General features: G+C 55.8%; 1 protein-coding gene across 3 annotated transcripts; it reads left to right on the forward strand.

Annotated features, from left to right (window-relative positions):
- The first annotated feature begins 7768 nt into the window (after positions 1-7768).
- Positions 7769-25355, forward strand: AMOTL2 (angiomotin like 2). 3 transcript variants are annotated; one of them, XM_004278929.3, is made up of 10 exons: positions 7769-8021; positions 10574-11368; positions 14101-14398; positions 15438-15582; positions 15928-16020; positions 19703-19998; positions 20786-21093; positions 21873-22090; positions 22657-22836; positions 23589-25355. In XM_004278929.3, the coding sequence occupies exons 2-10, from the start codon at positions 10635-10637 to the stop codon at positions 23645-23647; spliced, it is 2331 nt and encodes a 776-aa protein (XP_004278977.1). In that variant the 5' UTR covers positions 7769-8021; positions 10574-10634; the 3' UTR covers positions 23648-25355. The 3 variants fall into 3 exon arrangements, with proteins under 3 accessions (XP_004278977.1, XP_033259956.1, XP_049565925.1); XM_033404065.2 differs by having other exon boundaries at positions 22660-22836; XM_049709968.1 differs by lacking the exon at positions 7769-8021 and having other exon boundaries at positions 20792-21093; positions 22660-22836.
- Positions 25356-25736: the final 381 nt, after the last annotated feature.

Here is a 25736-nt window from a genome sequence, read left to right on the forward strand (position 1 = left end):
AATACTGTTTATGGAGTCTCCCTGGCACACCTGACTGCTCGTGGAGCACCCCACAGGGCCAGTACCCACACAACACACCCTGAGAGCCTCTTGCATGAACTAAGCCAGATGTTGTGATGTTTCCCAAGTGACTCTCCATCCCCTACCCATTCGAACAACAGAACATTTCCAACAGGGCTGAAAAGCCAGAGACTCGGCCCTCAGGAGGCAGCAAAGCTGGGCCTGGGAGAGGCGGTGTTCTCCCCACCACCCTCTCCTGTGAATGCACCAAGAGGAGAGGGGTCAGACGGGAAGCAAGGACAGCTCCAGGCCAGCCTTCGCCCAGAGACCCAAGTTCGGAAGACGAAGCGGTGTCTGAAGGAGAATCATCCACTTCCTGGAGCTGCAGCTCCGAAACCCCGAGCCTCAAGTCTTCCTGTCCGATGTCCTAGCTGCAGCCGTACAGGGCCTGAGCGGCAGAACCCCGGAGCGTGCGTCACGCAGACAGCTCGCGTCACGGAAGCACCCCCAGCCCGGCTTATCCTGGGCGGAGGTACGGGGACCCAGCCCACCACAGCAGGGAAAGCAAGCCCCGAAGTTGTAGAACTAGCTCAACAACCCTGAGCTTGCCAGCTTCCTGCCCCAAGTGCCCACACCAGTCCCGACATGGCGTGGAATGAGCCACCTCGGTGAGAAAAACCAGGAGGAGACCCAGTCCAGCCGAACTGGGAGGAAGCAGAGACCAGCACCTTCACCCTGGCTCCGCCCCAGGCCCCGCCTCCCAGACAGGACAGACTTGAAAGGGAAAAGCCTAACCCCTCAGCGAAAGAAGGCTGGGGAGGAGAGAGCAGGAGAGGAATGTCAACAAAATTCTGGAAAAGGGAAAGCAGATAGATGAGGTTTTAGCTTTCCCCGCACTGCTGAGTGTTCCGGGAGGGAAAGAAGCAAGGTCAGTGGAGCCTCAGACAGTCTTAGCAAACGGAGCCTCCAGCGTCTAGAGACTGAAGGCTGTGGTCGGAGCCCTGGGGTCTGGCGCAGCTCACTTCCCCAACCCCCTTCTGCTCCCTTTTCTTGTTCGGCTCTCCAAACACAGGGAGCCAGGCTTCCAGCCTCCAGCAGGAAATTCAGAGGATCCGTCACTGGGAAACTGGATCAAGGGAATCGACCTACATATTATGATATTTTGGGGTCCTCCACATCAGGGCCAAAACCGTATCCCATCCTTTATCTGTGAGACCCACCAAGAAACTGGCTCTGCATCCACATGGGGCTTCCCTCAGCTGTTAACCACCTCCCTCTTAAATAGGACCAGACAGCCAAGAATCAAAGTCATTTGAGGGAAGCCTTAACTACGAAAAACACAGACCAAAGCAAACAAACAGAAAAAAATGAACTCCAAGGAAACAGAGATAATGTGGAGATGGCAGTAAGAAAAACAATTTTCATTATAATCACCACTTCCAGAGGGATAAGAGAAGATCGTTAATTCATGTAACAAGAGGATGATGTTATAAAAGAGAACACTGGGTAAGGAACATCTCTAGAAAATTAGAAATGACAGCAAAATATGGAAGGGTTGAAATATAAAGGGGTGGAAATTTCCCAGAAAAATGAAGATAACAGGAAAAAACATTTAAAACTTAGAGAAGAATTTTGGGAGTTCTAACATCCAAACAACTGGTGTTCCAAAAAAGAGAACAGTTAAACTGGAGGAAAGTAACAACAAAATCATAAGAGAAAATTTCCCAGTGCTTAGGGACCTGAAGTGCCAGAATGATGGACCCATCAAGGGCCCAGAGCAAAGAAATATCCCTGGGAAATTTCAGGACAACGGACATGCTGAGAAAATGCTAAAAGCTTCCAGAGAGAAAATGGTTTCTATCCAGAGATCACTACTCAGAATCACATCATTTTCCTCGATGGCAACACTGGAAGCAAGAAGAAAATGAAACAACACTGTCAAAATACAGAGGGAAAATTATTTCTAACCTAGGATTTTATACCCAGCCAACCATCAATAGTGTATGAGGGTAGAGTAGAGACACTTTGAGACATAAAATGGTTAAAAACATTTGCCTCCCACAGTTCTATTCTTAGGAAGATGAAGACAAGGGATCCAGAAAACAAGGAACCAAACAGAAGTGAGGGGAGGACCCACGGTGAAGATGAAGGGAGATCTCAGGATGAAAGCTGTTTGGTGGGACTAGAGAGCAGCCCACCCAACTCTCCAGGAGGGATGACGCCAAGGCCAAAATGGACCTGATTGAACGCCAGTGGGTCTACCCTCACTGAGTAGAATTTTAGGGTTCTGTCTATCCCTTTGGGCACAAATCAATGCTAAATATATAGCATGCCAAGAAAATGAAAAAATGAGGCAAATATTTAACTCCAAGAAAAACAAAAGTTGTACAAGAAAGGAAGTGTACTCATGGCACAGTAGGTGATTCAGCTTTTAGCAATATTTACACAGTCACAATAACATAAACACTGAATAGTAATTTAACCAAACTGTCATGTTTCCATGTGGAGGATGGAGAAGTGTGTATGTGTTTAAGTGTCTGTGTGTGTATGCGGTGAGTAAGAAGTAGTAGGAAGTAGATAGGCAGTACCTAAAACAGAGACACCATGGAATAAAAGAAGATTTTTTAGAAATTTAGGTGTAAATAACAGAACATCTAAAAGACTTGAAAGTGGTTGTCTCTTTGGAATGAAATTTGGTGGGGAGAAGAGTACCACAGGGTGCTGCTTTTTACATTGTACTACTATTTGACTTTTTTAAATGTTTTTCTTTTCTATGGAGGTATACTTGACTTATAATAAACAATGCTGATTAAAAGTACACAATTTGATAAATTTGGGCATATGCACACCATACTCCCCCAAAGTTTCCTTGTGTCCCTTTGTAGTCCCTCCCACCCAGGATCATTCCTGGACAGGGACGTATGGGTGACTGGAGGTCAGGAACCACCTGTGAATGGCTCAACACCTCCCCCTTCGGTCTGTGTTTCTAGTGCGGGTTCTCCAGATGCCAGGCTGGGGAAGACCTCACAGGCCATCTTGGCCTTTAGCGCCCAACCTGAGGACCACCTCCTAGTGGAAGCCTGCCTGACTCCCTCCCTGTGCCTCCAGAACTTTATGTTCTGCAGTGTACTGGCCTTTTCTCTCCCGTGCCCAGTGATCCATGACCTCCACAAAGATGGAGACCCCCTTCAATTCAGAGGGCCTGGCTTAGAGCAGATGCTCAGGAAATATTTGTTGAATGAATACATGAAATAGAAGACAGAAGAGATGAACGGAAGGGTGAATGGGTGAGTAAATGAAAGGTATTTTCCCAATGATGTCAATGATGTAAGACTGTTTGTATTAAAGATGGTATCTCCTTAAAGAAAAAGGGAAAGCCCAGGAGAGGTTGAAATGCGAGGAAAGCTCTGAAACACAACTGGAGCCATTAGTCCATTCTTGGAGGGACCTGGGAAATACGTGTCCCTGGAATGAAACCTTGTCCCGAACATCCCTGCTGGCCGGCTCTGGGACCCCAGGTCCACCTTGGGAGCCCTGGGTAGAGCTGTCCCCAGCAGCCAGGGATGAGTCTCACTAGGGGGCACTCTTCCATTACACGGGCCCTGCCCAAGCAGACACAGAAACCTGCCCCAGGCTCTTTTCTTCAAGGAACCCTGCAGACCCTGGGGCCTCCTCACATTCCCTGCGGCCTCTGGCCAAGAGCAGAGGTTCTTTCCAGCAGCAGTGAGCATACACCAAATCGGTACCCACTCAGTACAAAGTAGCTCTGCAGAAAAGACCGGTGTCTGGGGTTACGTTGATATTTCAAAACGATCTTCCCTCCTTTACTGCCTCAAATATGCCAGTTCTGAGATCTCCATCCCCATCACCTTCCCCAGCCTGAGGGCTGCTCAGATAAGAATAAATTGAAAAGTGGACTCCTGCAGTTTCCCCGTTTATTCACAATATACACCGGACACACCTGTCTGCAGGGCTGGGCCAGTGGAAATTCTGGGCAGTTATAGACCCCAGAGCAGGGAGGGGAAATGGGAGCAGTGTTCAGAGATCCTGCCCCAGGGGGACTTCACTGCCCACAGGAATCATCTCAGCCTTGGGCCTGCAGAAGCATCAGAAGCCAAGGGGCACGGATGGAGGCCAGGGGTTTGAGGGGTGTGTGCAGTTTGGAAAGTTAGGACTCCTTCATTTTTTAGGAAAACATCCTCTTACCTCAACCATTGTGGGGCCTAATTTCCAAAATGCTCCAACTCTGGAGGAATTAATCCCCCGAAAGACATAGACCCTGTGAAACAGCCAGTGCCTGATGGAGATTCGGGCCTGATGCCTGGAATAGAAGGAGAGGTGGTGGTGGAAGGAGAGACTTAGGGGGAAACCTGGGGTGGGGGAGGGCCGAGAAGGGGGCAGAAAGTGGGCCACGGGGACTTGCAAAAGGACAAAGAGAAGAAGGCCCCCAGCTTGACTCTTGGAAGTGGAGATGGGAACTTCCATCCCAACGTCCAGGCTCTTTCTGTGAATTTGCTCCCTGCTCCAGATTCTGGTGGGCAGCCTGTGTCCCATAACCTGTCAAAGGAAGTGTCCAGGGGAAGCTGGAAGGGAGGATTTCACAACTAGCAGAGTCTTCCTTTGATGCTGCCCCCTGGGCCCTGGAGCCCCTCCTTCGCCTATCAACCATTTGGGAAGTAAGGGGACCATTCCCTTCCCAGCTCCATGGGGGACCTGGGCTGCTAGAGTCTAGCTTAGAACTCGCCTTTATTTTTCCTGTTGGGTGCAGTGGGGAACAGTGGCAGGGTCAGACTGAGGCCACGTCACAGGCACAGACCCAGACCGGAGCCCAGGCCCAGGCTAAGCAGGGATGAGGGTGTGGGTGCCTGGATCCCTTGCTAAGCCACGTACAGGCCTATGAGGCAGCCACACCCCTGGGAGCTGCACCCTCCTGAGCAAAGGCATCAAGCCTGGCTTACTCTGAGAACTGGGTCACCACTGCATCTTTCCTGGGCAGGATTCCAGGTCCAGCCAGCCTCTCACCTGGGAAGAATCATTACCTGCAGGGAGAGGGGGCTAAGGGAGAGGGAGGCAGTGTGGACAGAGACGGACAAAGCTGGGAAGTAGAAAGCACTGGCTTACTAGGCGAGCCTCTCTTCCCCTGCTGTGTGTGTGTGTGTGTGTGTGTGTGTGTGTGTGTGTGTGTGTGTGTGTGTGTGTTAGCCGGCTGGCCAGCCCAGTGCCCACCTGTGCACACCTGCCTCTGGCACATCTGAGCTGTGATGACCCTCTTACCCAACCACCCTGCAGAGCCAGGCGGGTTCCACTGAGGCCCCTGGCCCTGCCCTGCCCTGCCTGCCTGGGAGGCCCTGCCCTCCATCCTTGCAGAGAGAAGGGAAAAAGAAGAAAAACGTGTGTAAATTTCCCATCCAGGTTTCAGGATCTCTCTCCCGCTTCTGTCTCGGGAACACAGAGGTACACAATCAGGGGGTCCCTTTTAGGGCTGCAGCAGGCCTGCCCAATCCAAGATGTACCTCCTGACTCCAGCCATCTTGAGCCGGCCCCTTTCTGCAACCATCTCAAGGATGTTTGCCCAGCATTTTGTCCAGTGTCACCACAAATGCCCCTGAAACACAGAGCTGTACCATGCGACCTTTTCCCTGATTTTGCAACCGGAGTGCACATGCCCACACCCACTCTCACACTTCCACCAAGTGTTCCCAAGAAGAATGCTGTCCACAGGGTAAGAGGCCACCTGGGTACCTCTCCTCTGTTTCTTTTTATTTCTAAAATTCCTACCTATTGTATCTAGTCGGGACAGCGGCATCTTGGCCATAGCTCCTCTTGGTGAGGTGGTCCTTGGATGACCAAATATCCCCTAACTTGACACAAATGACTTATTTTCTCATTTGTCTTAGCCAATCACTTCAGGAATACCTTGAAGATACTGCAGGTTCAATTCCAGACCACCACAATAAAGTGAATATTGCAATAAAGCAAGTCACACAAATTTTTTGGTTTCCCAGGGCATATAAAAATTATGTTTCCAGTATACTGCAGTCTATTAAGCGTGCAATAGCATTATGTCTAAAATAACAATGTACGCACCTTAATTAAAAAATACTCTATTGCTCATCATCTGAGCCTTCAGCAAGTCATAATCTTTGTGAAATAGTAACATCAAAAATCACACATTTCCATAACAAATATAATAAAAATGAAAAAAAATTGAAATATTGCTAGAATTACCAAAACGTGACACAGAGACAGAAAGTGCTCAAATGCGGCTGGAAAAATGGTGTTGATTGATAGACTTGCTCAATGAAAGGTTACCACAAACCTTCAATCTGTGAAAAATGCAGTATCTGTGAAGTGCAGTAAAGCATAGCACACTGAAACGAGGTACTCCTGTGTTTGAAACACAATATTTGGCTTCCAAGTAAATCACACACACATACACACATTTTGGGGGAGGGTTTTATTAAAAATTAACCATGTCCCTGGCTAGTAAACAGCTCTTTGAACTTACCAAGTTTTCTTGTCCCAGTCCCTTCCAGTGAATCTCGCAATTGCAAACTCCACCGTGAGGGGAGGTGGAGAGGACCCAGTCAGGGCTGGAAGTCAGCCCTCATTCTCAGGATGGACAGGGGCCTGGGCCTCACACATGGAGGTGTTGAGAGGCCCAGTGTGGTGAGGGCCCAGGAGGATCTGTCAGAGCAGGCTTTCAGAAAGGGGGGTTTCCACCAGCACAGATGGACCAGCCTAGTGCAAAGGCTGGGGAGGAAGGGTCCCAGGGGCAGAGGCCAGAATTCCATCCAGAGGGGGAACAGCAGAAGCAGCAGAAGTGGACACAAGGGAGGGCTCCTGGCTGGCAGGGTTGTGGATGGAAATGAAGAAACCAGAACAGAGAGAGGGCAGATGAAGAGAGGAGGGCTCCCAGGGCCTTCCCTGTCCACCTAGGGAACCTGGATTCTGGTGGCTGCCGAAAAGTTCTGGGAATGAGAAACTGCAGCCCGCTGGCTACCTGGCTTCATCACTCTCTGTGTGACCCCTCATTTATAAAACACGCGTGATAACAGAAATCCCTGGGAGGATAACTGGAAGGGCTGGATGGGACGACCAGGCCCAGGAAGCACGGTGCGCGCTTTCCGTAAAGGGCTGCTCCTTACTAACTTCTTTGGGAAGAACTGGACAAAGCCCCTGGCGGCGGGTGATTCAGCTAGTTAAGTGGATCAAATTAACCAGGTTTTTCAACCCAGATTCACCCTTCCTGTAGAGACAGATCCGAAAAGAGCTGGCGAAGGTGTTTGTAAACAAGAAAAGTGCAATTCGAAGGTTGCCGCCGGCGACAACCAGCGAGGCTTAGGGCTGGAAGCAAGAGTCATCTCTTCCCTGGGGGCAAGGTTCAGCCGCGCAGATAGGGACATCTTTGCAGTCCTCCCTCCCCGTACACACACACACACACACACACACACACACACACACACACACACGCGCCCCCTCACCCCCAACCACGTCCCGAAGCAACACCCAGAGTCCCTCGGGGGCATGCGATGTATAGCCCTCTGTGTCGTCCGGCCAATGGAGCTGGAGGAGAGAGGAAGGCAGGGACGTGGTTGCAGGAGGTCAGGGGCCAAGTTGGACTCAGTCCCCAGAAGCTCCGAAGGCAGAGCAGGGGGTGCAGGCCGGGAAGGGTCGCCGCGAGTCCAGGAGGCCGCGGCCTCCGGGTCCTCAGCGCCGCCTCCCCGGAGGAAGGCGGGGGCGGGGAGGAGGGGGTGGGAGGAGGCGGAGGGCGGAGGAGGGCGGCGCGCTGCGAGGTTATTTGTGGTTCGCTTTGATCCCGAGGGGGAACCTGAAACTCTCACATTCCTGGCATAGCAGCCGCCTCCGGCGCTGGCCGACCCTGGGGCTGCGTGCTGGGGCCCAAGCGGCCAGAGCGTCGGCGCTACGGCCGAGAGCACACCTCAGCCGCCGCGCTGAGCCGAGCCGGGCCGGGCCGGGTCGTCGGGTCTGACAGCGCCGAGCACCCGCGGGCCGCTGCGGTAAGGAAGGCCTCTCGGCGCTTTGGGGAGCGCGCGGGGCCGCAGAGACTCGCCCCAGCCGAAGCCCGAGCCCCGCCGCAGCCTGGGCTTTTCCGGGAGCGGGAGCGGGAGCGGAGCGGACCCAGCGTCCTCCAAGGCACAGCGCGCCTTTCCCGGCAGCCACGAAGCAGGGCAAGGACCGCTCCGCCCGGGGGTGTCTCTCGAAGGCGCGCGGGTCTGCTGGGGCTGGAGGAGGGGGGCAGCCTCTGGGGAGAACGTCGTGGGTGTTTGGGGTCGCGGGTCGGGAAGAGGGGATGCCAGGGGATGCGGATCTGGGCGGAAGGCGCCGCTTGGAGCTCAGTTTGCAGCGCCCTGGGGGCTGATTTGGTTAGGTAGGGGTTACAGGTGTCTTTGCCCCCCAACTAGCCCAAGAATTCCTCTTTGTCTTCCTTGGAAAATCCTCTCTTGAGCCACGGTCTGGCTCTCACTTAGAAAGAATGCAGCTTGCCGTCCAGCCCGCTGACGTCAGCGCTGGAGCATTTGGAAAACAAAGAGGGCTCGGGAGGGAGGGAGGGAGGCGGCTCCACGACGCTTAAAGACCTCTCCGGACCACTGGCTACCGTCGTCCACCCAGCTCCCGGCGCAGCGGCGGCCACCGGGTGCTCGTAGTCAGCCAGGAGTCCGGGTAGGGCGGGATGAGGTGCGGTCTGACTAGAGACCCTCGCTTTGGTTCCTTAGGCGCGCGTGAGCCCAGGCAAAGGCCGGAGTTGCGTGCTTGCTTAGAAGAGGGTGTTTCAGAGACCTGGGCGCGCTAGTACAGCAGGGGTGCACGGCCCGGGTCGCTGGCGCAGATTTTAGTAACGGCTCAGCTGAAAGGATGTGCATCCAAGGGTCTTGACCGGGACAAACGCGGGATGAGAGGCGCGGGAGGTGTTCCCTGCACCCAGGCACACTGTAGGTGGGGAGAGGGCCTGGAATCTGTCCGGAAAGCTGCATTCTCCGGTCCTCCTCGGCTGCAGTCAGCCCAGACAGTGATTAACTTAGGAATGCCCCGTGGATGAAACGCTAGGGAGAATTGATTCCGGTTTGTTTTGCCTCGGGTAGCTCTAGAGTCTTGCATCTCCCGTCCTTGTGTGTTTGGGGCGGGGGGAATGAGGGGGTGCCAGAAGGATGAATACAGAGTACCCTCCAGACGCATCTCCCTCTCCCCGGTTTTAGGCAGCTGGGAGGAGGGAGTGGAATGGCTGCTCTGCCAGTTGGCCAAGCCCTAACTTGAGCAGGGCACTGGGGCTAGTTTTGGGGCAGAGGAGGGGCTGCGTTCCTCCTACTGTCCTCCTCCCGTGCACACAGGACCTCCGGAGGTGTGGGTTTTGTTTGGTCTTCCCTGAATCCCAGTTTGGAGGTCTGTGGTAGAGGAGGCTGTGGAAAGGAAGCTGGGTGAGGTGGGCAGCCTGCCAGGCCATGAGCCACTGGGAGCCCAGGCTCAGAAGGGAACACCTTCCGCAGGAGATATTATCTCCCTGCAGTTTAGGCTCAGAGCCCCCAGCCCCAGGTTCCTGCAGCCAAGAGCCTCCCCGCTCGCTCCCTTCCTTCTTCAGTCGGCTCAAGTGGTGTTACCGATGTCAAGATGCTGATGGCCCATCATCCCCTGCGTGCCTAGAGGGCCATCAGGGCACATCAAAGGAGCAAGTGTGTGTGTAGCTGGGGGTGGTAATCATAAAATCGAAGACATCGTGCCACCCTTTCTTTTTACCTGGAGCACGTGTGCACTTACTGTCAGCGCACAGACTATGTGACTGGCCCACAAACCTTGATGGGTGGCACCTTTTTGCCTCATCTCACAAAACCATTGTCCTATTATAGTCTCTCTTTCATCCCTTATTCACCAATCCAGATGCATTTTTTCCTTCTTCCTGTTCACCTTGCAGAGTGACTGCCAAGGTCATCCCATGACAGGGAAGGCTCAGCAGAGTAAAGGGTGGTGAGTTAGCTATGCCAAGGCCGGCGCTCAGGCATGCTTCATCCTAGACGGTCCTGGGGGCTGTTTGCCTAGGGCTTCTACCAGGCTGGAATCATTCTTTATCACCTGCCAATAAACTGGGGCCCTGTCCACCCCTGGACTGGAATGCTCAGTGGTTAGAGCTGAATTAGGCCTGCGCTAGAGTCGCTCATCAGGCTCTTTGATGGGAAGCTGACTGCAGGAGGCCAAGGTTCCTGGTGTCTAGGTTACTGGTGTTTTTCTCTAGGCACAGTAAGTCTCCATGAATATGATTATAATGGCAGTCCTTTGCCAGGGATTTACAGTACACCAGGAGCTCAACAGCCATTGCCTGTTTTAATTCTCAACTCCGTGAGGCTAGCATTATTCCTTCATATTTCCGATGGAGAAACTGAGGCTCAGAAGTTAAGTGACTTGCCTTAATCAGTAGATGGCAGCATTGGCAGTTGAACCCAGGCTTGTGTGCCCCTCCATAGCCTTGCTCTTTACCATCATGCCTTTGACCAGACAGTAATGGAAAGTCCCCCCCTTTCCCATGTGCTCCCACTGAGTGGTCTTCTTTCTCTCCTCCCAGGTGCTCTGGGGCCAGGTGCCGCTGGCCTTTGTCCAGGCGGTTGTGTGCAAGCCCAGGAAGCATGAGGACACTGGAAGACTCCTCGGGTACGGTCCTGCACCGCCTCATCCAGGAGCAGCTGCGCTATGGCAACCTGACCGAGACCCGCACGCTGCTGGCCATCCAGCAGCAGGCCCTACGGGGTGGGGCTGGGGCTGGGGGCACAGGGAGCCCCCAGGCCCCCCTGGAGATCGTGGCCCCCGAGGACAGTCAGGTGCTGCAGCAGGCCACAAGGCAGGAGCCCCAGGGCCAGGAGCACCAGGGCACCGAGACCCACCTGGCAGAGAACAGCCTCTACCGGCTGTGCCCACAGCCTGGCAAGGGCGAGGAGCTGCCCACCTATGAGGAGGCCAAAGCCCACTCGCAGTACTATGCGGCCCAGCAGGCGGGGCCCCAGCCACATATGGGGGACCGGGATCCCCGCGGGGCCCAGGGTGGCATTCGGAGGCAGGATGAGGCCCTGCGTGAGCTGAGGCACGGGCACGTGCGCTCCCTGAGCGAGCGGCTCCTGCAGCTGTCCCTGGAGAGGAACGGGGCCCGTACCCCCAGCCACATGAGCGCCTCCCACAGCTTCCCCCAGCTGGCCCGCAACCAGCAGGGACCCCTGCCCAGGGGCGCCCCTGCAGAGGGCCCGGAGCCCCGCGGACCTCCACCTCAGTACCCACACATCGTGCTAGCTCATGAGACCACCTCCGCTGTCACCGACCCGCGGTACCGCACCCGTGGCAGCCCGCACTTCCAGCATGCGGAAGTAAGGTAACTGCCCACCTCGGTCTTCAAGCTCTTGGCTTCCAGCGTAGTTCTCCCAGGGTGAAGAGCCTCCAGAATCCTGGCGAGCTCCAGAGGAAGGCCGATGATACCCTCTCCCTCCCAAGATGGGAGCTAATGCTGGAAGGAAAGAGGGATTTAGCCAGGGTCACATGAGAACTTAGCGGCATCCCTTGCTTTAATTTGGAGGTGGACACCATTGTCTAATTGTCTGTAGCAGTTGAGTAACTAGGGTTTTCAGAGGCTATGAATTACAGCAGGGGGTTAAAGGTTGGGTTTCAGAAAGAACTTGCAAAGACAAGCGTTGGGAATCATTGCCAAACTGTTTCCAAGTTCAGTGGGAAGAAGGTGGAACCTCCTTCTCTGGAGGTTTCTAAGAACAAGTGGACATGTTTGCTTTCTGTGATTACTGGGAGGCATTCCTAACTGTAGGCAGGAAGAAAGGACCAGATGGCCTCCTTAGGGACATCTCCCCGCTCCTACACCAGGGCGGGAGCTGCCCTGTCCCTACCATTCATTTCCTTTCATGTTTTTCTGTGTGGTCCATGTGGGTGGAGCCTGGAGTGGGAGAGGATTCTTGGTCCAGGTGAGCCCCTTTCTGTGGAGGCTCCGGAGAGGCTGCTGGGGGGAGGGCTTAGTGTTTGATTCTCAGTGTGAAGGGAAGCCTTTAGAGGATGCGATTTGGCTTACCTTTTTAAAACGATTCCTCTGCTGCATGTAGAGAATGGATTCTAGAGGCTAGAATGGAAGCAGGGATGCCCGGGAGGGGCAGGAAGCCCAGATAGTTTGCAGAAATAGGGTTCCTAGAAATGAGGCTATCGCTTGGCTCCGCACCTTCTCCTGAGAAGCTGACACATGCCCTTTTCACACGCCCTGCATCTCCCCCGCACAGGGGTCCAGGAAGCCCCACCAGAGGAGCCTGAAGGTTTGCAGACTCCCTCTTCCTCTGATGGCCCAAGGTGCAAGTCTGGTTCTCTTCGTGCCTGCTGAGTCCTCATTTAGTCACCCACTTTCCCACTGTGTGCCCTTTCCCGGGAAAGATGGCTTTCTTAGCTCTCGAGAAATGAGTGACGTGATAGCTTGGAATGAAGGGACCAGAAGATGGAGCCTGTGGGTTTTCGCCACCCTCCACCTCCCAGGCCCCCCTACCTTATCTCCTTTCTCAGGGCTCTGTCCTGGGAGAGTTTCGGAAGCTGAGTCGTGGTTTCTTCTCTTGGACCAGCCTTATTGAGCCCTGTCAGGAAAAGATAATATCGTGGAAAGGAAGTAGACTGTTTGCAGGAGAACAAAAAAAGAGGGAGGGGGAGGGGCGAACAAGGGGAAGGGAGAGCAAGTGTGAAGGAAAGGAGGCTGTATTCTTTCTTGGAGACAAGTCATCCCCAAAGAATGCCATTTGTGTCTGCCTGGCCCAGGGCAGGGGGAGCAAGTTCAAGAAGCAACCCCAAGATGCCACATTTAGCAGCACAGGGAGAGTTTGCACATTCCAATGGGGACTCTCGGCTCTCACTGGAAGCTCTACCTTGGGCAGTAAGAGAAATACATCTGCCCGCCTCTCCTTTGGCTGATCCGCTGAGGCTTGCTTTCTGGGAACTGGGGGCAGGGACTGTTCTTGTAGCCTAGGGTCATAAGAGGGGCAGGGGAGCCCGGAGTCTGGAGGGGGAAGGATGAAGGGGAGGGATGAGGGGAAGGGCAGGCATAGGTCTGAGGTGATGGACTCATGTGGGGCTTCCGGGACTTGGGAAAGTTCCTGGTGAAACTGAGGCCATCAGCTCTTTTACAGTTAGAGCCACAAGGCCCCAGAAAGGCTCTGTGACCCCACAGGCCTCTTGCTCTCTGCTCCTTCCCTTGACATGGGGCCCTGAGGCTGACGTTATACCAGTAGGACATTGTCCCTAAACTCAGGCTATTGTCATAGTCCTGAGGCAACCACTACGCCCCAGAAAATCCAGTGTTTGGGTCACATTTACTCTTTGAGCAGAGAGTAAGCTGCGGTCTCCACTAGGAGAGACGGAGGATGGGCCGTCATTGTGGGAACGCCCACTGCAGGCCCAGCACTCTGCCAGGCACATGTAGCCCTCACAAACCCCCTTGAGGCTGAGAACCTTACTTTCATGATTGAGCGGAGTCCTGCCGCACCATGGGCTTAAACACTGGAGCCGGAGTTTGAATGCCTATTTTGTCAGACTCTGGAGCCCAGACTCTACCCCTGACATCTGTCTCGCCGCTCTAACCTTAGCCGCAGTCTTCTAAAAATGTTTCTTCAAGGGGTGACGGGACCCAAAATAGGAGGGAGAAGAAGTGCGTGTGAGCGCAGGGCCTGACACCAGGGGCCGGAACAGACACCAAGTGGCCCAGGGGCCTGGAAGTTTGTGTGTTCAGTCATGATGGATGTGACCTCCACACTCAGAAAGAGCCTTCTATTGATGAGAAGGGTCAGGAGTGCACTTTTCAAGATCTCTTCTTTAAGCTCAGGTTGCTAGGACTGCTCAGGCTGATCCCCAGGGCCTCGGCCACAGTGAGGCTGGGCATGAAATAAGCATGCTCATGTTAATCCCCTCCAGCCCTGCTCCCCTGGCCCTTGAAGGTCTTGGGGACGCCATGTGGAAAGGTCTTCCCCACCAGTCGCTGCCTCACGCTGTGGGGAGGCTGTCTGCCCAAGAGGGCTGGCGCGACTCGGGGTGGTTTCTCGGTCTCTGAGCACCTACTCTTCTGTTCCCCAGGATCCTGCAGGCCCAGGTGCCCCCTGTGTTCCTCCAGCAGCGGCAGCAGTACCAGTACCTGCAGCAGCCCCAGGAGCACCCCCCGCCCCCATCCCCGGCTCCCCTCAGCCAGGGCCCGCTAGGCTCCCTCAGCCTACCAGGGTTGGAGGCCCCAGCAAGTACCCAGGCCTCCTCGGGCAGTGCCCACCTGGCCCAAATGGAGACTGTGCTGAGGGAGAATGCCAGGCTGCAGAGGGACAACGAGAGGCTGAAGAGGGAGCTGGAGAGCTCGGCGGAGAAGACCGGCCGCATCGAGAAGGTAGGCCCTGCTGGGGCCTCGGAGAGGCAGGGGGAAGAAGGGACCCCGACGGGGCTGGCCTGGCTGGGCTTCTCAGCCATCCCTCAGTCCCCGCCCCCATCCCTCGTGCACCCTCCCTGGCTGACTCCAGACAGCTGGGGAGCAGCCGGCACAGCAGGCCTGGAGCATGAGCTGTTGCTGCCCAATGGTGATTAGAAAGAGCCCATTCACGGCTCCCTCACACTCGCACCCTTCCCCTGCACACACCCCCTCCCGTGGACACCTCCCACAGAGAGCCCTTTGTATCCCCCACACAACAGCAAGTCTGTTCCAGGCCAGCCCTGGCCACAGAGGAAGCCCCTCCTCTTGGAAAAAACGAGCGACTTATTGGAATCACAGGCCAGCGAGGAGCACGTGCGGAACCTGCCAGCCGCCAAGTGGGAGGGGCAGCCAGGGCCAGGCTGGCCCTCTGGGGTGGATGGCAGTGGCTGGAGAGGCAAATCCTCCAAGCAGAGGCGGCTCAGGCTGGGGTCTGGTGCTCCCTTCTTAGTGAAGGGTTACCAGCTGTGCGCTCAGCCTTAGCAGGTGGCCTCAGGCCTCCCGAGGCCATCCTGTGGTGTCCAAGATAAGTCCACCCTCCGGACCGTGGTTGGAGTCTGAGTGCCCACTCCTGGGCCCTTTGTGCTCAGATTTCTCAGTAGAAGCCAGACAAAAGGAAGATGCTTCTTTCTGGACAGTGGGCCCCAGAAAGCTGCGCTTAGTCACGCTGCAGGCAGCCACTTCCAGAGATCCTGGCCTTGGGTTTGCTCAGGACCTTGGGACAGTTGAAGGGACCCTCGCTTGCCTGTTCCAGCAGTCTGGTCCACCTCTAGAGGCTACAGGCTGCAGCCCATCCCACCAGAACTAGGTGGATTTTTTTGCTGTGGCTTTTGATCCTCTCCTCTCTCACCCTTTCTGATGGAGAATAGCAGATCAGCCGGGGTCTGTGGAGGGGACCTTGATGCCACTCCCTCCCTGGGAGCTATCCCCTTCCTTCAGCTCTGCTGTCTGCCTCTTGCAGCTGGAGAGCGAAATCCAGCGGCTCTCTGAGGCCCACGAGAGCCTGACGAGGGCCTCTTCCAAGCGGGAGGCCCTGGAGAAGACTATGCGGAACAAGATGGACAGTGAGATGAGGCGGCTGCAGGACTTCAACCGGGATCTGAGAGGTGAGGACGGCTTACCCAGGTGGAGGGGTGGGGAGTGCCTGCGGACAGCTTGATCCCACTGTTCTAGGGAATAATTCAGAATCTGTCCTCTGCAATAATAGTATAAATCGACTCAAAGGAGACTAGGCTGAGACTCCTTGGGGAGTCTTGTCTCTGTTCTAGACCTTAGGGCTCCTCATGGACCTCCCACCCATGTGGCCCAGGATGACCTGGAGCTTCCCTATGAGCCCACCCCCAACTTGGAGAATGCAGCCCGACAGATAGGACCGAGGGGACACCCCAGCAGGCGGCTTCACCTGTATTCAAACATTTTTCCTTAAAACCTCTTTTCTTTATTTGAAACAGAGAGATTGGAATCTGCAAACCGGCGCCTGGCAAGCAAGACACAGGAAGCGCAGGCAGGCAGTCAGGACATGGTGGCCAAGTTGCTGGCTCAAAGTGAGTAGGGGTCCCACTCAGGAGCCTGGCCAGAGGTGTGGCCAGGACAGCCCCTCAGCACAGGGAGGATCGGCCTCCTCTATCAAAGCAATGCTTGGAGCTTGGGTTTACTGAATGTCTACTACGCACCCAGCAGTGGACTAGACCTGGGGGAGGGGTAGTTTCTGAAGATGAAAAAGATCTGGTTCTCTGTGTATTGGGGAAATCAGTGGATCCAGAGGGATAGCTGGGGAGCTGTGGTTTGCTGAGCTGTGGTGCTGACCATCGGTTCGGTGTCCTTCAGAAGCATGGGGGAGGCCAGAGAGCCTTGGAGACAGGTGGGATGAGAGAGAAGGAAGAGTCTGAGTCTCCCAGGGGGTGCCCAGGGGGAATGCGGGAAGCTGGGGAGCATGGTGAGGCTGGGCCATAACAGGTGGAGGCACCAGCCAAAAATGGGGCGTAACCAACAGGGCAGCCCAAAGAAGGGGCTCAGGAGGATCCCCTAAAGAGGGTGGTCAGAGGCTTCTTGAAGAACAGATGAGTTCATTGTTGACTCATCCATTCAGTCACTCATTTGTTCACCAGCACAGCTGTGCTGAGCCCCTGGCCGGCGTGGAGCACAGCAGGAACAGGTCAGGAAGGTGCCAGGGCAGGGAGGTCAAGAGAGGCAGTGAGCTTGAGGAAGGAGCAGGGTCTTCCCACCCCGGATTTCAGGCAACAAGGGTGGCCTGGCCCCGGAGGCAAGATGAGGAGAGGTCCCCAGCAGCCTGAGAGAAGGGCTCTATGGGGTAGCAGGGTGGGGAGCAGGCCACAGGTGAAGAAGCAGCAGGATAGCTCAAGTGGAGGTTCAAGCAGGGAGTTTGGGGGAAGAGGGAGGACAAAGGGAGCCCCGAGCTCAGCAGTAGGAAGAAGCTGCAGCAGTCAGAAGAGACAGAGAGGCAGTTATTTATTAAAATCCTCCTGTATGCTCTTACTACGTACTGTAGTGGTGTTAGGGTGTTTGCAAAGGAGTGGAGTGGGGGCGGCTGGTGGCCGGGCGAGGGTGGCTTCGAGGAAGGAGGAACCCATTCAGAAAGCCTGCTGTGCTGAAGCTGGATACTTAGGGGGTGTCCAGAAGTGGAGGGGCAGCTTGAGGGCTGAGCTGTGCTGGCAGCACCTCCTTCCTCAAGGAGGGCTCGGCCCTGGACAGGGCCGACAGGAGCCCAGCACTGAAGGGCTGGGGGGTGGGGGTGGGCAGGGGGCAGGCGGGGCTGTACTGGCGGGAGGCGATGACTTAGGGTCTCTGGGAGGTGGGGAGGGGACGGCCCCGGGGGTCCCGTTTGGAGTCTGGGGAGGGCGGGTTTCTGGAAGGGGGTAGAATGGGGCGCCCTGTAGTAGAGGGCCGACTTTGGGGGCCGGGCTCTGCCAAAGAAAGGAAGTCACCGGCGGGTTTCTGGGAGCGGGCAGGGGAGGGGCGAAGGGGGAGGCCGGCCTGGAGGCGTTTCCGCTCCCCGGGGAGCGAGCGCCAGGCTGTTCTTGGCTCCGGGCTGGAGCCATTAATCTGGCAGCGGCGGGTGACCTGGATGCCAGGCATTCCTGAGCCCGGGCTGTTCCGCTGCGCCCCGCCCCGCCGCCGCCGCCGCCGCCGCCGCCGCTCCCTCCCGCGCCCCGCCCGCCCGCACTGCGGGAGGAGGGAGGACACTGGGACAAAGGGACTGGGACGTGCCGGTGGGGCCTCGCTTTCCCAGGGGGAAAGGCCTTCTGCTCCCTCCACTGCTCGCTCGCCCTTGGCCCCTCGCCCTGTCTCCCTGATTCGCGGCCACCCCGCCTGGGAGCGCCCCCGCCCCCTGCCCGCCAGATAGGCCCAGGGTTTTATCCTGGTGGCTGGGGATGGCCAAGGGCTCAGGCTTCCCAGCCCCTGCCGGGGCCTTAGAGGTGTGGGAGGTGGCAGGAAGCTTCTGGAAGCCAAAGGCTGGGTCCTGGGGATCCTCCCCAAGGGCTGACGGAAGCCATGCAGCCCTTCCTTGCTCCCAATAGCCATGGGGAAACCAGAATTCTCAGGGAAGATGCCTCTGGTTGATCTCATCTTTTTTCTGGAGTCAGTCAACACTAGTAGGGAAGTGTGGCCCCTATCGCCAGTGCCATCTGCTTTTCCTACTAGGCAAGCTATACAGACCTCCAGCTCAGGTCAGACCCTGTCCTCCCTGGGGATCTGGCCTTGAGTCCTGAGGCCTGGTTCTCCCAGCCCTGTCCCCCTTGGGCAGTTTCTTCCCACTGAGCCTCAGATTCTGAGGCTGTAAGATGGGGGAATCATAGACTGGGATGAGATGCAGGCCTCCTGCAAACTCTGTAAGCTGTTGGGCTCTGTGAAGCCTCCCAGGATGGGGTCACTACCTCCAGGTCCAAAGTCCCAGTCAGCACTCCCGCCTGCCCCCTCCACTCCATCAGGGGTCAGGCCAGCTTGGGATGAAAGGCTCAATTTCAGTGTTACTGAGCTCTGCCATCTTCTCCCTCCACCCCAAAGAATGAGGCCAGCCTGGACCCAGCCTTCTGAAATCCAGCGTGAACCAGAGCTGACCTGGGTCAGTCGCCTGTGTCCTCCCTCTCTGCCCCAGGGCCCTGAGTAAATGAATCCTCCCTTCTGCCTGCCAGGTCCCAAGCCTTCACTCGTCTGTTCCAGAGCTTGTACTTCCTATGTGATAGGTATAAAGATTAAAGATGGCTCAAAGATTAGAATTAATTAAAATTAAATAAAATGAAGAATTCGGCTCTTCCCTCACACTAGCCACGCTTCCAGTGCTCACTAGCCCCGCATGCCTAGTGGCTACCGCACTGGCTGGCACGGTGTAGGACCAGCCCGTTACGACAGGAAACTCCACCGTGCTATGATAGTGCTGCCCTAGAGAGTGCCTTTGAGTCCACCAGGCAGGCCCCAGAGCCTCTGCCCTCCAGCAAGGCGGGCAGCCCACACACTCTGCGGGTAGGGGCGCCTGGGTCCACAGAGTGAGCCCTGGAGCCCACTTCGGCAGCCCTCTAGGTGTGAGGGCCTCACACCACAGCCAAGCAGCCTGATCCGTCAGAGGCAGGCTGACTTGGGTCCCCATCCTGGCAGCACCATTCACCTCCTATGTTTCCTCCCCTTTAAGTTGAGGGGTCACAAATCCTGCCTCAAGGGACTGTTACTGGAGGCTTTGGTGGAATAAGATGTATAAGTGCCTGGCTCCTGGGGCAGCACACGGTGGTCCCTTCCCCTCTCCTTGATTCTTCCACTTGAATGATGACCACACGACAGTCCACCTGAGCCTCCGTTTTCTCATCTGCAAATGGGCGTCACAGTTCCTACCGGTCCAGTCTCTAGTGTCACCGTGAGGCTCGAGGGGAACTGTGAATGTGTTTTGGAAATGGTGACACCTGGCACAAGTGGGCAGTGTTTGGGGCTCTCTCCTGGCAAGACCGTGTCCCAGCAGAGGAGCAGTGTAGCCCAGTGACTACTGCAAGGGCCCCGGCCTGGCGCGCTCATTTACTCATGACTTAACCTGAGCCTCAGTTTCCTGGCCCATGCAATGGGGTTACTAAGGGTACCTAACTCGTAGGTTGTGGGGAGATTAAGATGCAGTCATGCTGCTGCAGTGGTCAGCCCAGAGCCCAGTACGTGGGGGGTGCTCCGTGGGGCCAGCGAGGTGGCTGCCGTCACTGACCAGGCCCCCCCTCTCTGTCCCTGCAGGCTACGAGCAGCAGCAGGAGCAGGAGAAGCTGGAGCGGGAGGTGGCACTGCTGCGCGGAGCCATCGAGGACCAGCGGCGGCGGGCCGAGCTGCTGGAGCAGGCTCTGAGCAATGCCCAGGGCCGGGCGGCACGAGCCGAGGAGGAGCTGCGGAAGAAGCAGGCCTACGTGGAGAAGGTGGAGCGGCTGCAGCAGGCCCTGGGGCAGCTGCAGGCTGCCTGCGAGAAGCGTGAGCAGCTGGAGCTACGGCTGCGGACGCGCCTGGAGCAGGAACTCAAGGCCCTGCGTGCGCAGCAGGTGAGCTGGGAAGACCCGCGGAGGTGGCAGAACTGGAGCAGCATCAGAGGAGGCCAGCTCTGAAGCCCCCGGGAGCCCCTGCTGAGATCCAGGCAGAGCCCCCTTGGAAAGCCAGGGTGATCTGTGCCGGCCTTGCTGAAGGCCCCTCCCAGCCACCAGTCTTAGCAGAGGCTTTGCCACGGGGCCATGTGCCGACCTTGGGGACTCAAGACTTGGGCCTCTGTCCTCAGCAGCAGCACAGGTTGGCACACTTGGTCTCTAGAGAAAGTCACTCAGGAGCATTGATGGAGGAGACTAGCCACCTCTTGTGTGTCTCCTCAGGATCCTGGGAGAAGATAGTCGCCCAGATGCTGAGTCTTTATCCTCACTTCGGACTATGTGAATAGCTCTTGTGTTTACAGACCAGATAGGGTTCTGTCTCCACTCCCAACCTTACCCTTCCCACAGAGATAGGGTGACCAGACCTCCTGGATTGCCCAGTTCTGTCCTAGTTTACACCAGTTGTCCCAGTGTCATTGAGTTGCACCCCTTTCCCGGATTGGAAGGTAATTTATGTGGTCGCTATTGCAAAGGCAGACCTGATCTTCTCACACCCTTGGCCACAGGATTTGGGGCGGGGGTGCGGGGACCCACTCCTCCCCTTTGTCTCTGGGTGGAAGCGGGCTGCAAAGAGTACGGGGAGGCTGACCAAGCCCAAGGCTCGGTGAGAGTCCTCCTGTGGAGGCGAAGACCTGTGGCCGATGCACCCCAGCTGCCGCCCCTGACCACGGTGCTCCTCTCTCTGCAGAGGCAGGCAGGCAGCCCCGGTGGTGGCAGTAGCAGCGGTGGGTCCCCGGAGCTCAGTGCCCTGCGGCTGTCGGAGCAGCTACGAGAGAAGGAGGAGCAGGTCCTGGCACTGGAGGCCGACATGACCAAGTGGGAGCAGAAGTATTTGGAGGAACGTGCCATGAGGCAGTTTGCCATGGATGCGGCCGCCACGGCTGCCGCCCAGCGTGACACCACTCTCATCCGGCACTCCCCCCAGCCCTCGCCCAGCAGCAGCTTCAACGAGGGCCTGCTCACCGGCGGCCACAGGCATCAGGAGATGGAAAGCAGGTTGGGCATTACAGGCCGGGCACCTGGGTGGGGGTAGGGGGGTGGCGATGTCAAGTCCCTGCCCATCCTTAATCCGTGATAAACACCCCTTGCCCCACCTGGCCTAACAATCCCTCCTACTTCTGAGCTGACCCCCGTGCTTTTGGCATAGCTGGCATCATACACGTATTCTTTCCCAGAGGTACCAACCAAGTCCTTGGTCTGCCCAGGAGACCCCACTGTTGGATGCCATCCAAGGCTCTGGGACTCTATCCCCTCCCCCTCCCCCATGTAAATCAGAGAGTAAGACTTTCCTACTGAGTCCACACCATGTACCACCCCCAGAAGGAATGTGGCCGAGGCCCCTGGCCTGGGGGTAGCTAGTATTTTCTCTCCAAAAACAATCTCAGAGGCCCCACAAGATTTCCATTTAACCTATACCTGGCTCAAAAGCACAAGCACGTTGACTGAGCCCATTTGGTCAACAGCCCTGGGGGTGGTCCTCCAGGACGGGGGTTGTACCATTGCTGTCATTGGATGAACCCAGGACCTGCCCCTTGATGACCTGCCTTTGCTGGTGTGAGAAGGGCCCAGCACTTCTCGCATGGGCAATTTTCAGAGCATCCAGTTCCAGAGCTGTGATGGCATTTCTGAAGGCCCCCTCCTGCCCCTGCTGCAAGGCCAGGAGAGCCCAGCCTGGTTGTAGGAAAGGCTTTCCCTCCAACGTCTACAAGGCGGGAAGGATGGGGGCTGTTGGATCTGTAGGTCTGAAGATGCAAGCATGACCTCTCACCCCTCAGGTTAAAGGTGCTCCACGCCCAGATCCTGGAGAAGGATGCGGTGATCAAGGTCCTTCAGCAGCGCTCCAGGAAGGATCCTGGCAAGGCCACCCAGGGCTCCCTGAGGCCCGCCAAGTCGGTGCCATCTGTCTTCGTGGCTGCAGCAGCAGGGGCCCAGGGCTGGCAAGGGCTCTCCTCCAGCGAGCGGCAGGTGGATGCCCCTGCCCGGCTGGCTGCAGGTGAGAGGAGGCGGGTAAGCGGCAGAGGCAGAGGCTAGGGTGTCCTCAGGCCTTTCCTCTCAGAACTGAGGCTCAGAGGAGCCAGGGCATCCCAGCCCCTTACCCAGGGAAGCTGGCTTATACTCTGGCTCCAGTGATCCTGCAGCCCACAGCTGTCCCCCTGGTGTGAAGAGGCAGGCTGTAGCCCCCATCTCTGGAAATTCCACCACCCTGGCCCCAGCCACTTACCATCTAAGTAAAAATAGAGCTCCCTGTACAGATGTACCTTCTGGGCCAGCCCTTCCACTCCCCCTTCTAAGCAGATGCCACAGAAATCTGAGAGTCCCTACTGGTTTTAAGATTTAATCTACACCCCTTTAAGAAAGGCTCTTCTACTCGAAGTTTTTGGAACCCAATCCAACCTGATAGTTATTCCCATTTGGAAACAGGAGCGTTTAGTGGTAATCGAAGTTCTTGCAAATCAAGAGCAATTCGCATCCCTAATAGGTACAGTTAAGTAGGGGTGTTCTTCCTGGGGGTTCTACCTTATGGACAAGGCAATAACTGTGAACCTCCTGCCTTTCCAGCAGACAGGGCCCCGGCGGAGGAGCCAGTGGCCGAGGCTCCCCTAGCTGCCCATGCCAAACATGGGAGCAGGGATGGGAGCACCCAGACTGACAGCCCCCCAGACAGCGCCGCCGCCTGCCTGGGCCTGGAGCCCGACGGCCTTCTGGGGTGCAGCAGTGGCCAGAGGACAGCCTTGCTGGGTAAGTCCCCTTCCCCCCCCACCCCCCGACTTCTCTGCGGGGCTGAGGGCATGTTGGGGTGTGAATTGGGGCCCCTGACCCTTTATTCCCAGGCCCGGCCCCACTCACTGCCCACACTCCACAGGGAGCCCTGCACAGGGACGGGTGAGCAGGGTGTGAGGCACACCACAGTACATATGAGAGCTGGTTGGATGCATGAATAGGGGAACTGAAAACCCTGATTACAGACAGATCCACCTGGGAGGCTCTTTATCTTCTCTTTGGAAGTCTTCTTTTATTGCCAGTCTAAATATCTAAGATAATGGAGCTTGGTGAGTTACCCTTCCACTCAAGTTAGGAGACTTTGTTTAAAAAGAATCCGGGAAGGAGAAATTTGAGAAGATGCCATTACTGTGTTTGCTCCCTTTCACATTAGCCTTTGCATATTTGCCTGGCCTCACCATCTCAGAAAACCACAGGCATGAAAAGAATGCGGCAGCCTCCCTCCCTTGGGGCTCTCCACCCTCCCTCCGAGCCCTCCGACCAGTTCCAACTGTGTAAACAACTGTGTCTTCCACTCTGGAGGCTGGTGGTCTGGACCGAGAGCCCAGAGGGAGCAGAGCTTTGTGCTTAGGTTGGCGAGGTTATGGCGACCTGGGCAGCTGAGTTGGGGAAAGTTGGTGAGGATAGATCCTATCTTTCAAACGTGGTAGGATTTAAAAGAGCAGTGTGGTAATGCTCGTTGGCATGTGCCTGTGTTCTTATCTCTCCAGATTCTGTTGCTACATCCAGAGTCCAGGACTTGTCGGACATGGTGGAGATACTGATCTGAAGGAGGTGGTGCCTTGGGGACTCCGAACCACTCCCTGCTCTCCTCTGCCCTCTGCCACGTGGCCATTCCAGCAGCCCCTCCAGAGGCTGCTTCACCCTCCCCCAGCCCAGCACTCATTCACATTGACCATCTGGTCCCAGGAGCTGAGGAAGGATGATGCAGAGGAGAGGGGAGCTGTGAGCCAGCCCCCAGAAGACTCTGCTCCTTAGCCCCACATTCCTCCTGGGCCCACGTGGAATGAGGACTGGACCTTAACCTGCTTGCAGCCCAAGGCTTGCTGCCAGGGTAGCAACCGAAAGCTCAGAAGAGAGTAGCCCCTTCTGCACCCCCAGTAGACACTCGGGCAGAGGGGGACAGGATATGTTGATTTGGGGGCTGATTGCCAAGGATGGCTGCCCGTGGACGCCAGGTGGGCTGGTTTACTAGTCAGGCCCGGCTCAGTGTGGTCCCTCCAACCTCCTCAGCCCCTCACCGCCTCCTTGGGCTCACCCACACTTGCATCTTGCGGGGCCCGTTGAGGCCACAGCCTCACCCCTTCACTTGGAAAGGACTGGGATGCGCTGTGCGGTTTGTATATAATTCCCTTCCTTGTGGAACAGAAGACTGAAGCGGGCTGCTTCAGATTTGTCCCCTCGTCCTGTGCTCCCATCTCTGCTGTCACGGTTCCGCCCAGTTAGCTCCCCTTCTCAAGCCCTTGGCCCGTGATCCAGTTGATCCACGGGATATTGGCTGTCTTTATCCCCACCTTGAGCCCTTTTTGAAATGCCCACGTGACCCTCCCCCACCACCACCATCACCAGCCTCTTGAAATGGCTCCACAGCTCCTGTCCCTGGGACATCCTGTCAGTTTGGTTATGAGCCCTGAGCCAGGTGAAGTGAGCCACCACACAAGTCTGCTGTGGTGGGGTTCCCAGCACCAGTTCTCCCAAAGGAAACTGGAGACATGGCCTTGTTCTCATCAGGGTCTCTGTCCACCCACCCTGGAGGGATTGGGAGACGTGACTCAGATAGTCCTCTGAATGGAGCCCCCGTTACAGCATGGCGCCGTGAGGCTGGCTCCTCGAGCCACCCGTGCCCAGCGCCCTGAAGCAGGGCCGGCGCTTGAGAACTGGAGTGAAGCATCCAATGGCAGCCTGCCAGTGGCCGTGACTTTGACTTCTGGTCTTAAAGAGTCCCCCAGCTCAGCCCCAGGAGCGATTGGTGGGTTTTAGCAGTTTGTCTTGACTGTTTTTAGTTCTCCTTGAATCTTTGTTTTTTTTTTTTTTTTCCTTTACCGTTTTTAGGTTTTATATGTGTTATTTTATTCCCATGGTTCCTCAAGTTTCCTTTTTAAACATTTGCATTTGCTGGACAATTGCATATTTTTTTAAATCTCCCTACCCCTCTTGAAAGCTGAAAAATGCATTTGGTTCATATGCATTGTTTACAAAGAAAAAAAGAAAAAAGAGAAAAAAAGGCAAAAAAATATTGTGGAAGAAAAAAAACAACTTAATATATTTTGGATTAATATTTGGTATTTCTTTTAAAGTATTTTTTTGTGCTGTGAACATTTTCTGCCAAAGACCATGATGTGTGTCTGTATGTTTAAGTTATCGTAAATATTTAAAATGTAAACATGGCTGTTTTGTTATGCCACCCTGTACCAGGATTGCTGCTGCATTCCACTGGGTATAACAGTATTTTAATAAAAAAAAAAATTTAATTAAAAGCGATGTCTTTGCACAGGTGAGAGACTACACTGAGAGGGAAAGGAAAGGGGGTAGGAACTTTGGGGGGGGCCACCCGTGTCATAGTCCCCAACCACTCTCAGCACTGAGCTGGACCCCTACTCGTCCACCCCATGCTCCTGTACGCCTTGGTTCTTAAACACTGGCCAGGGCATGTCCATAAACCACCAGCTCAGCGTGACTGCCATTTCTCATACAAGAGAAGTGAAGGCTGGTTTCCATTTTCTGATTGTGGGAACCTTTGGGCAAGGCTGGTCCCTCCTTATCTGCAAGGCTAGGAGGCTATACAGTGTAATTTCTTCTAGGATCCACAAGTCCTGGGAATTTGTGAGGCTGCACGAAGGACAAGGTTGGAATGAGGA

The sequence above is a fragment of the Orcinus orca genome, chromosome 5 (genome assembly GCF_937001465.1).
Source record: "Orcinus orca chromosome 5, mOrcOrc1.1, whole genome shotgun sequence".
NCBI classification, from domain to species: domain Eukaryota; kingdom Metazoa; phylum Chordata; class Mammalia; order Artiodactyla; family Delphinidae; genus Orcinus; species Orcinus orca.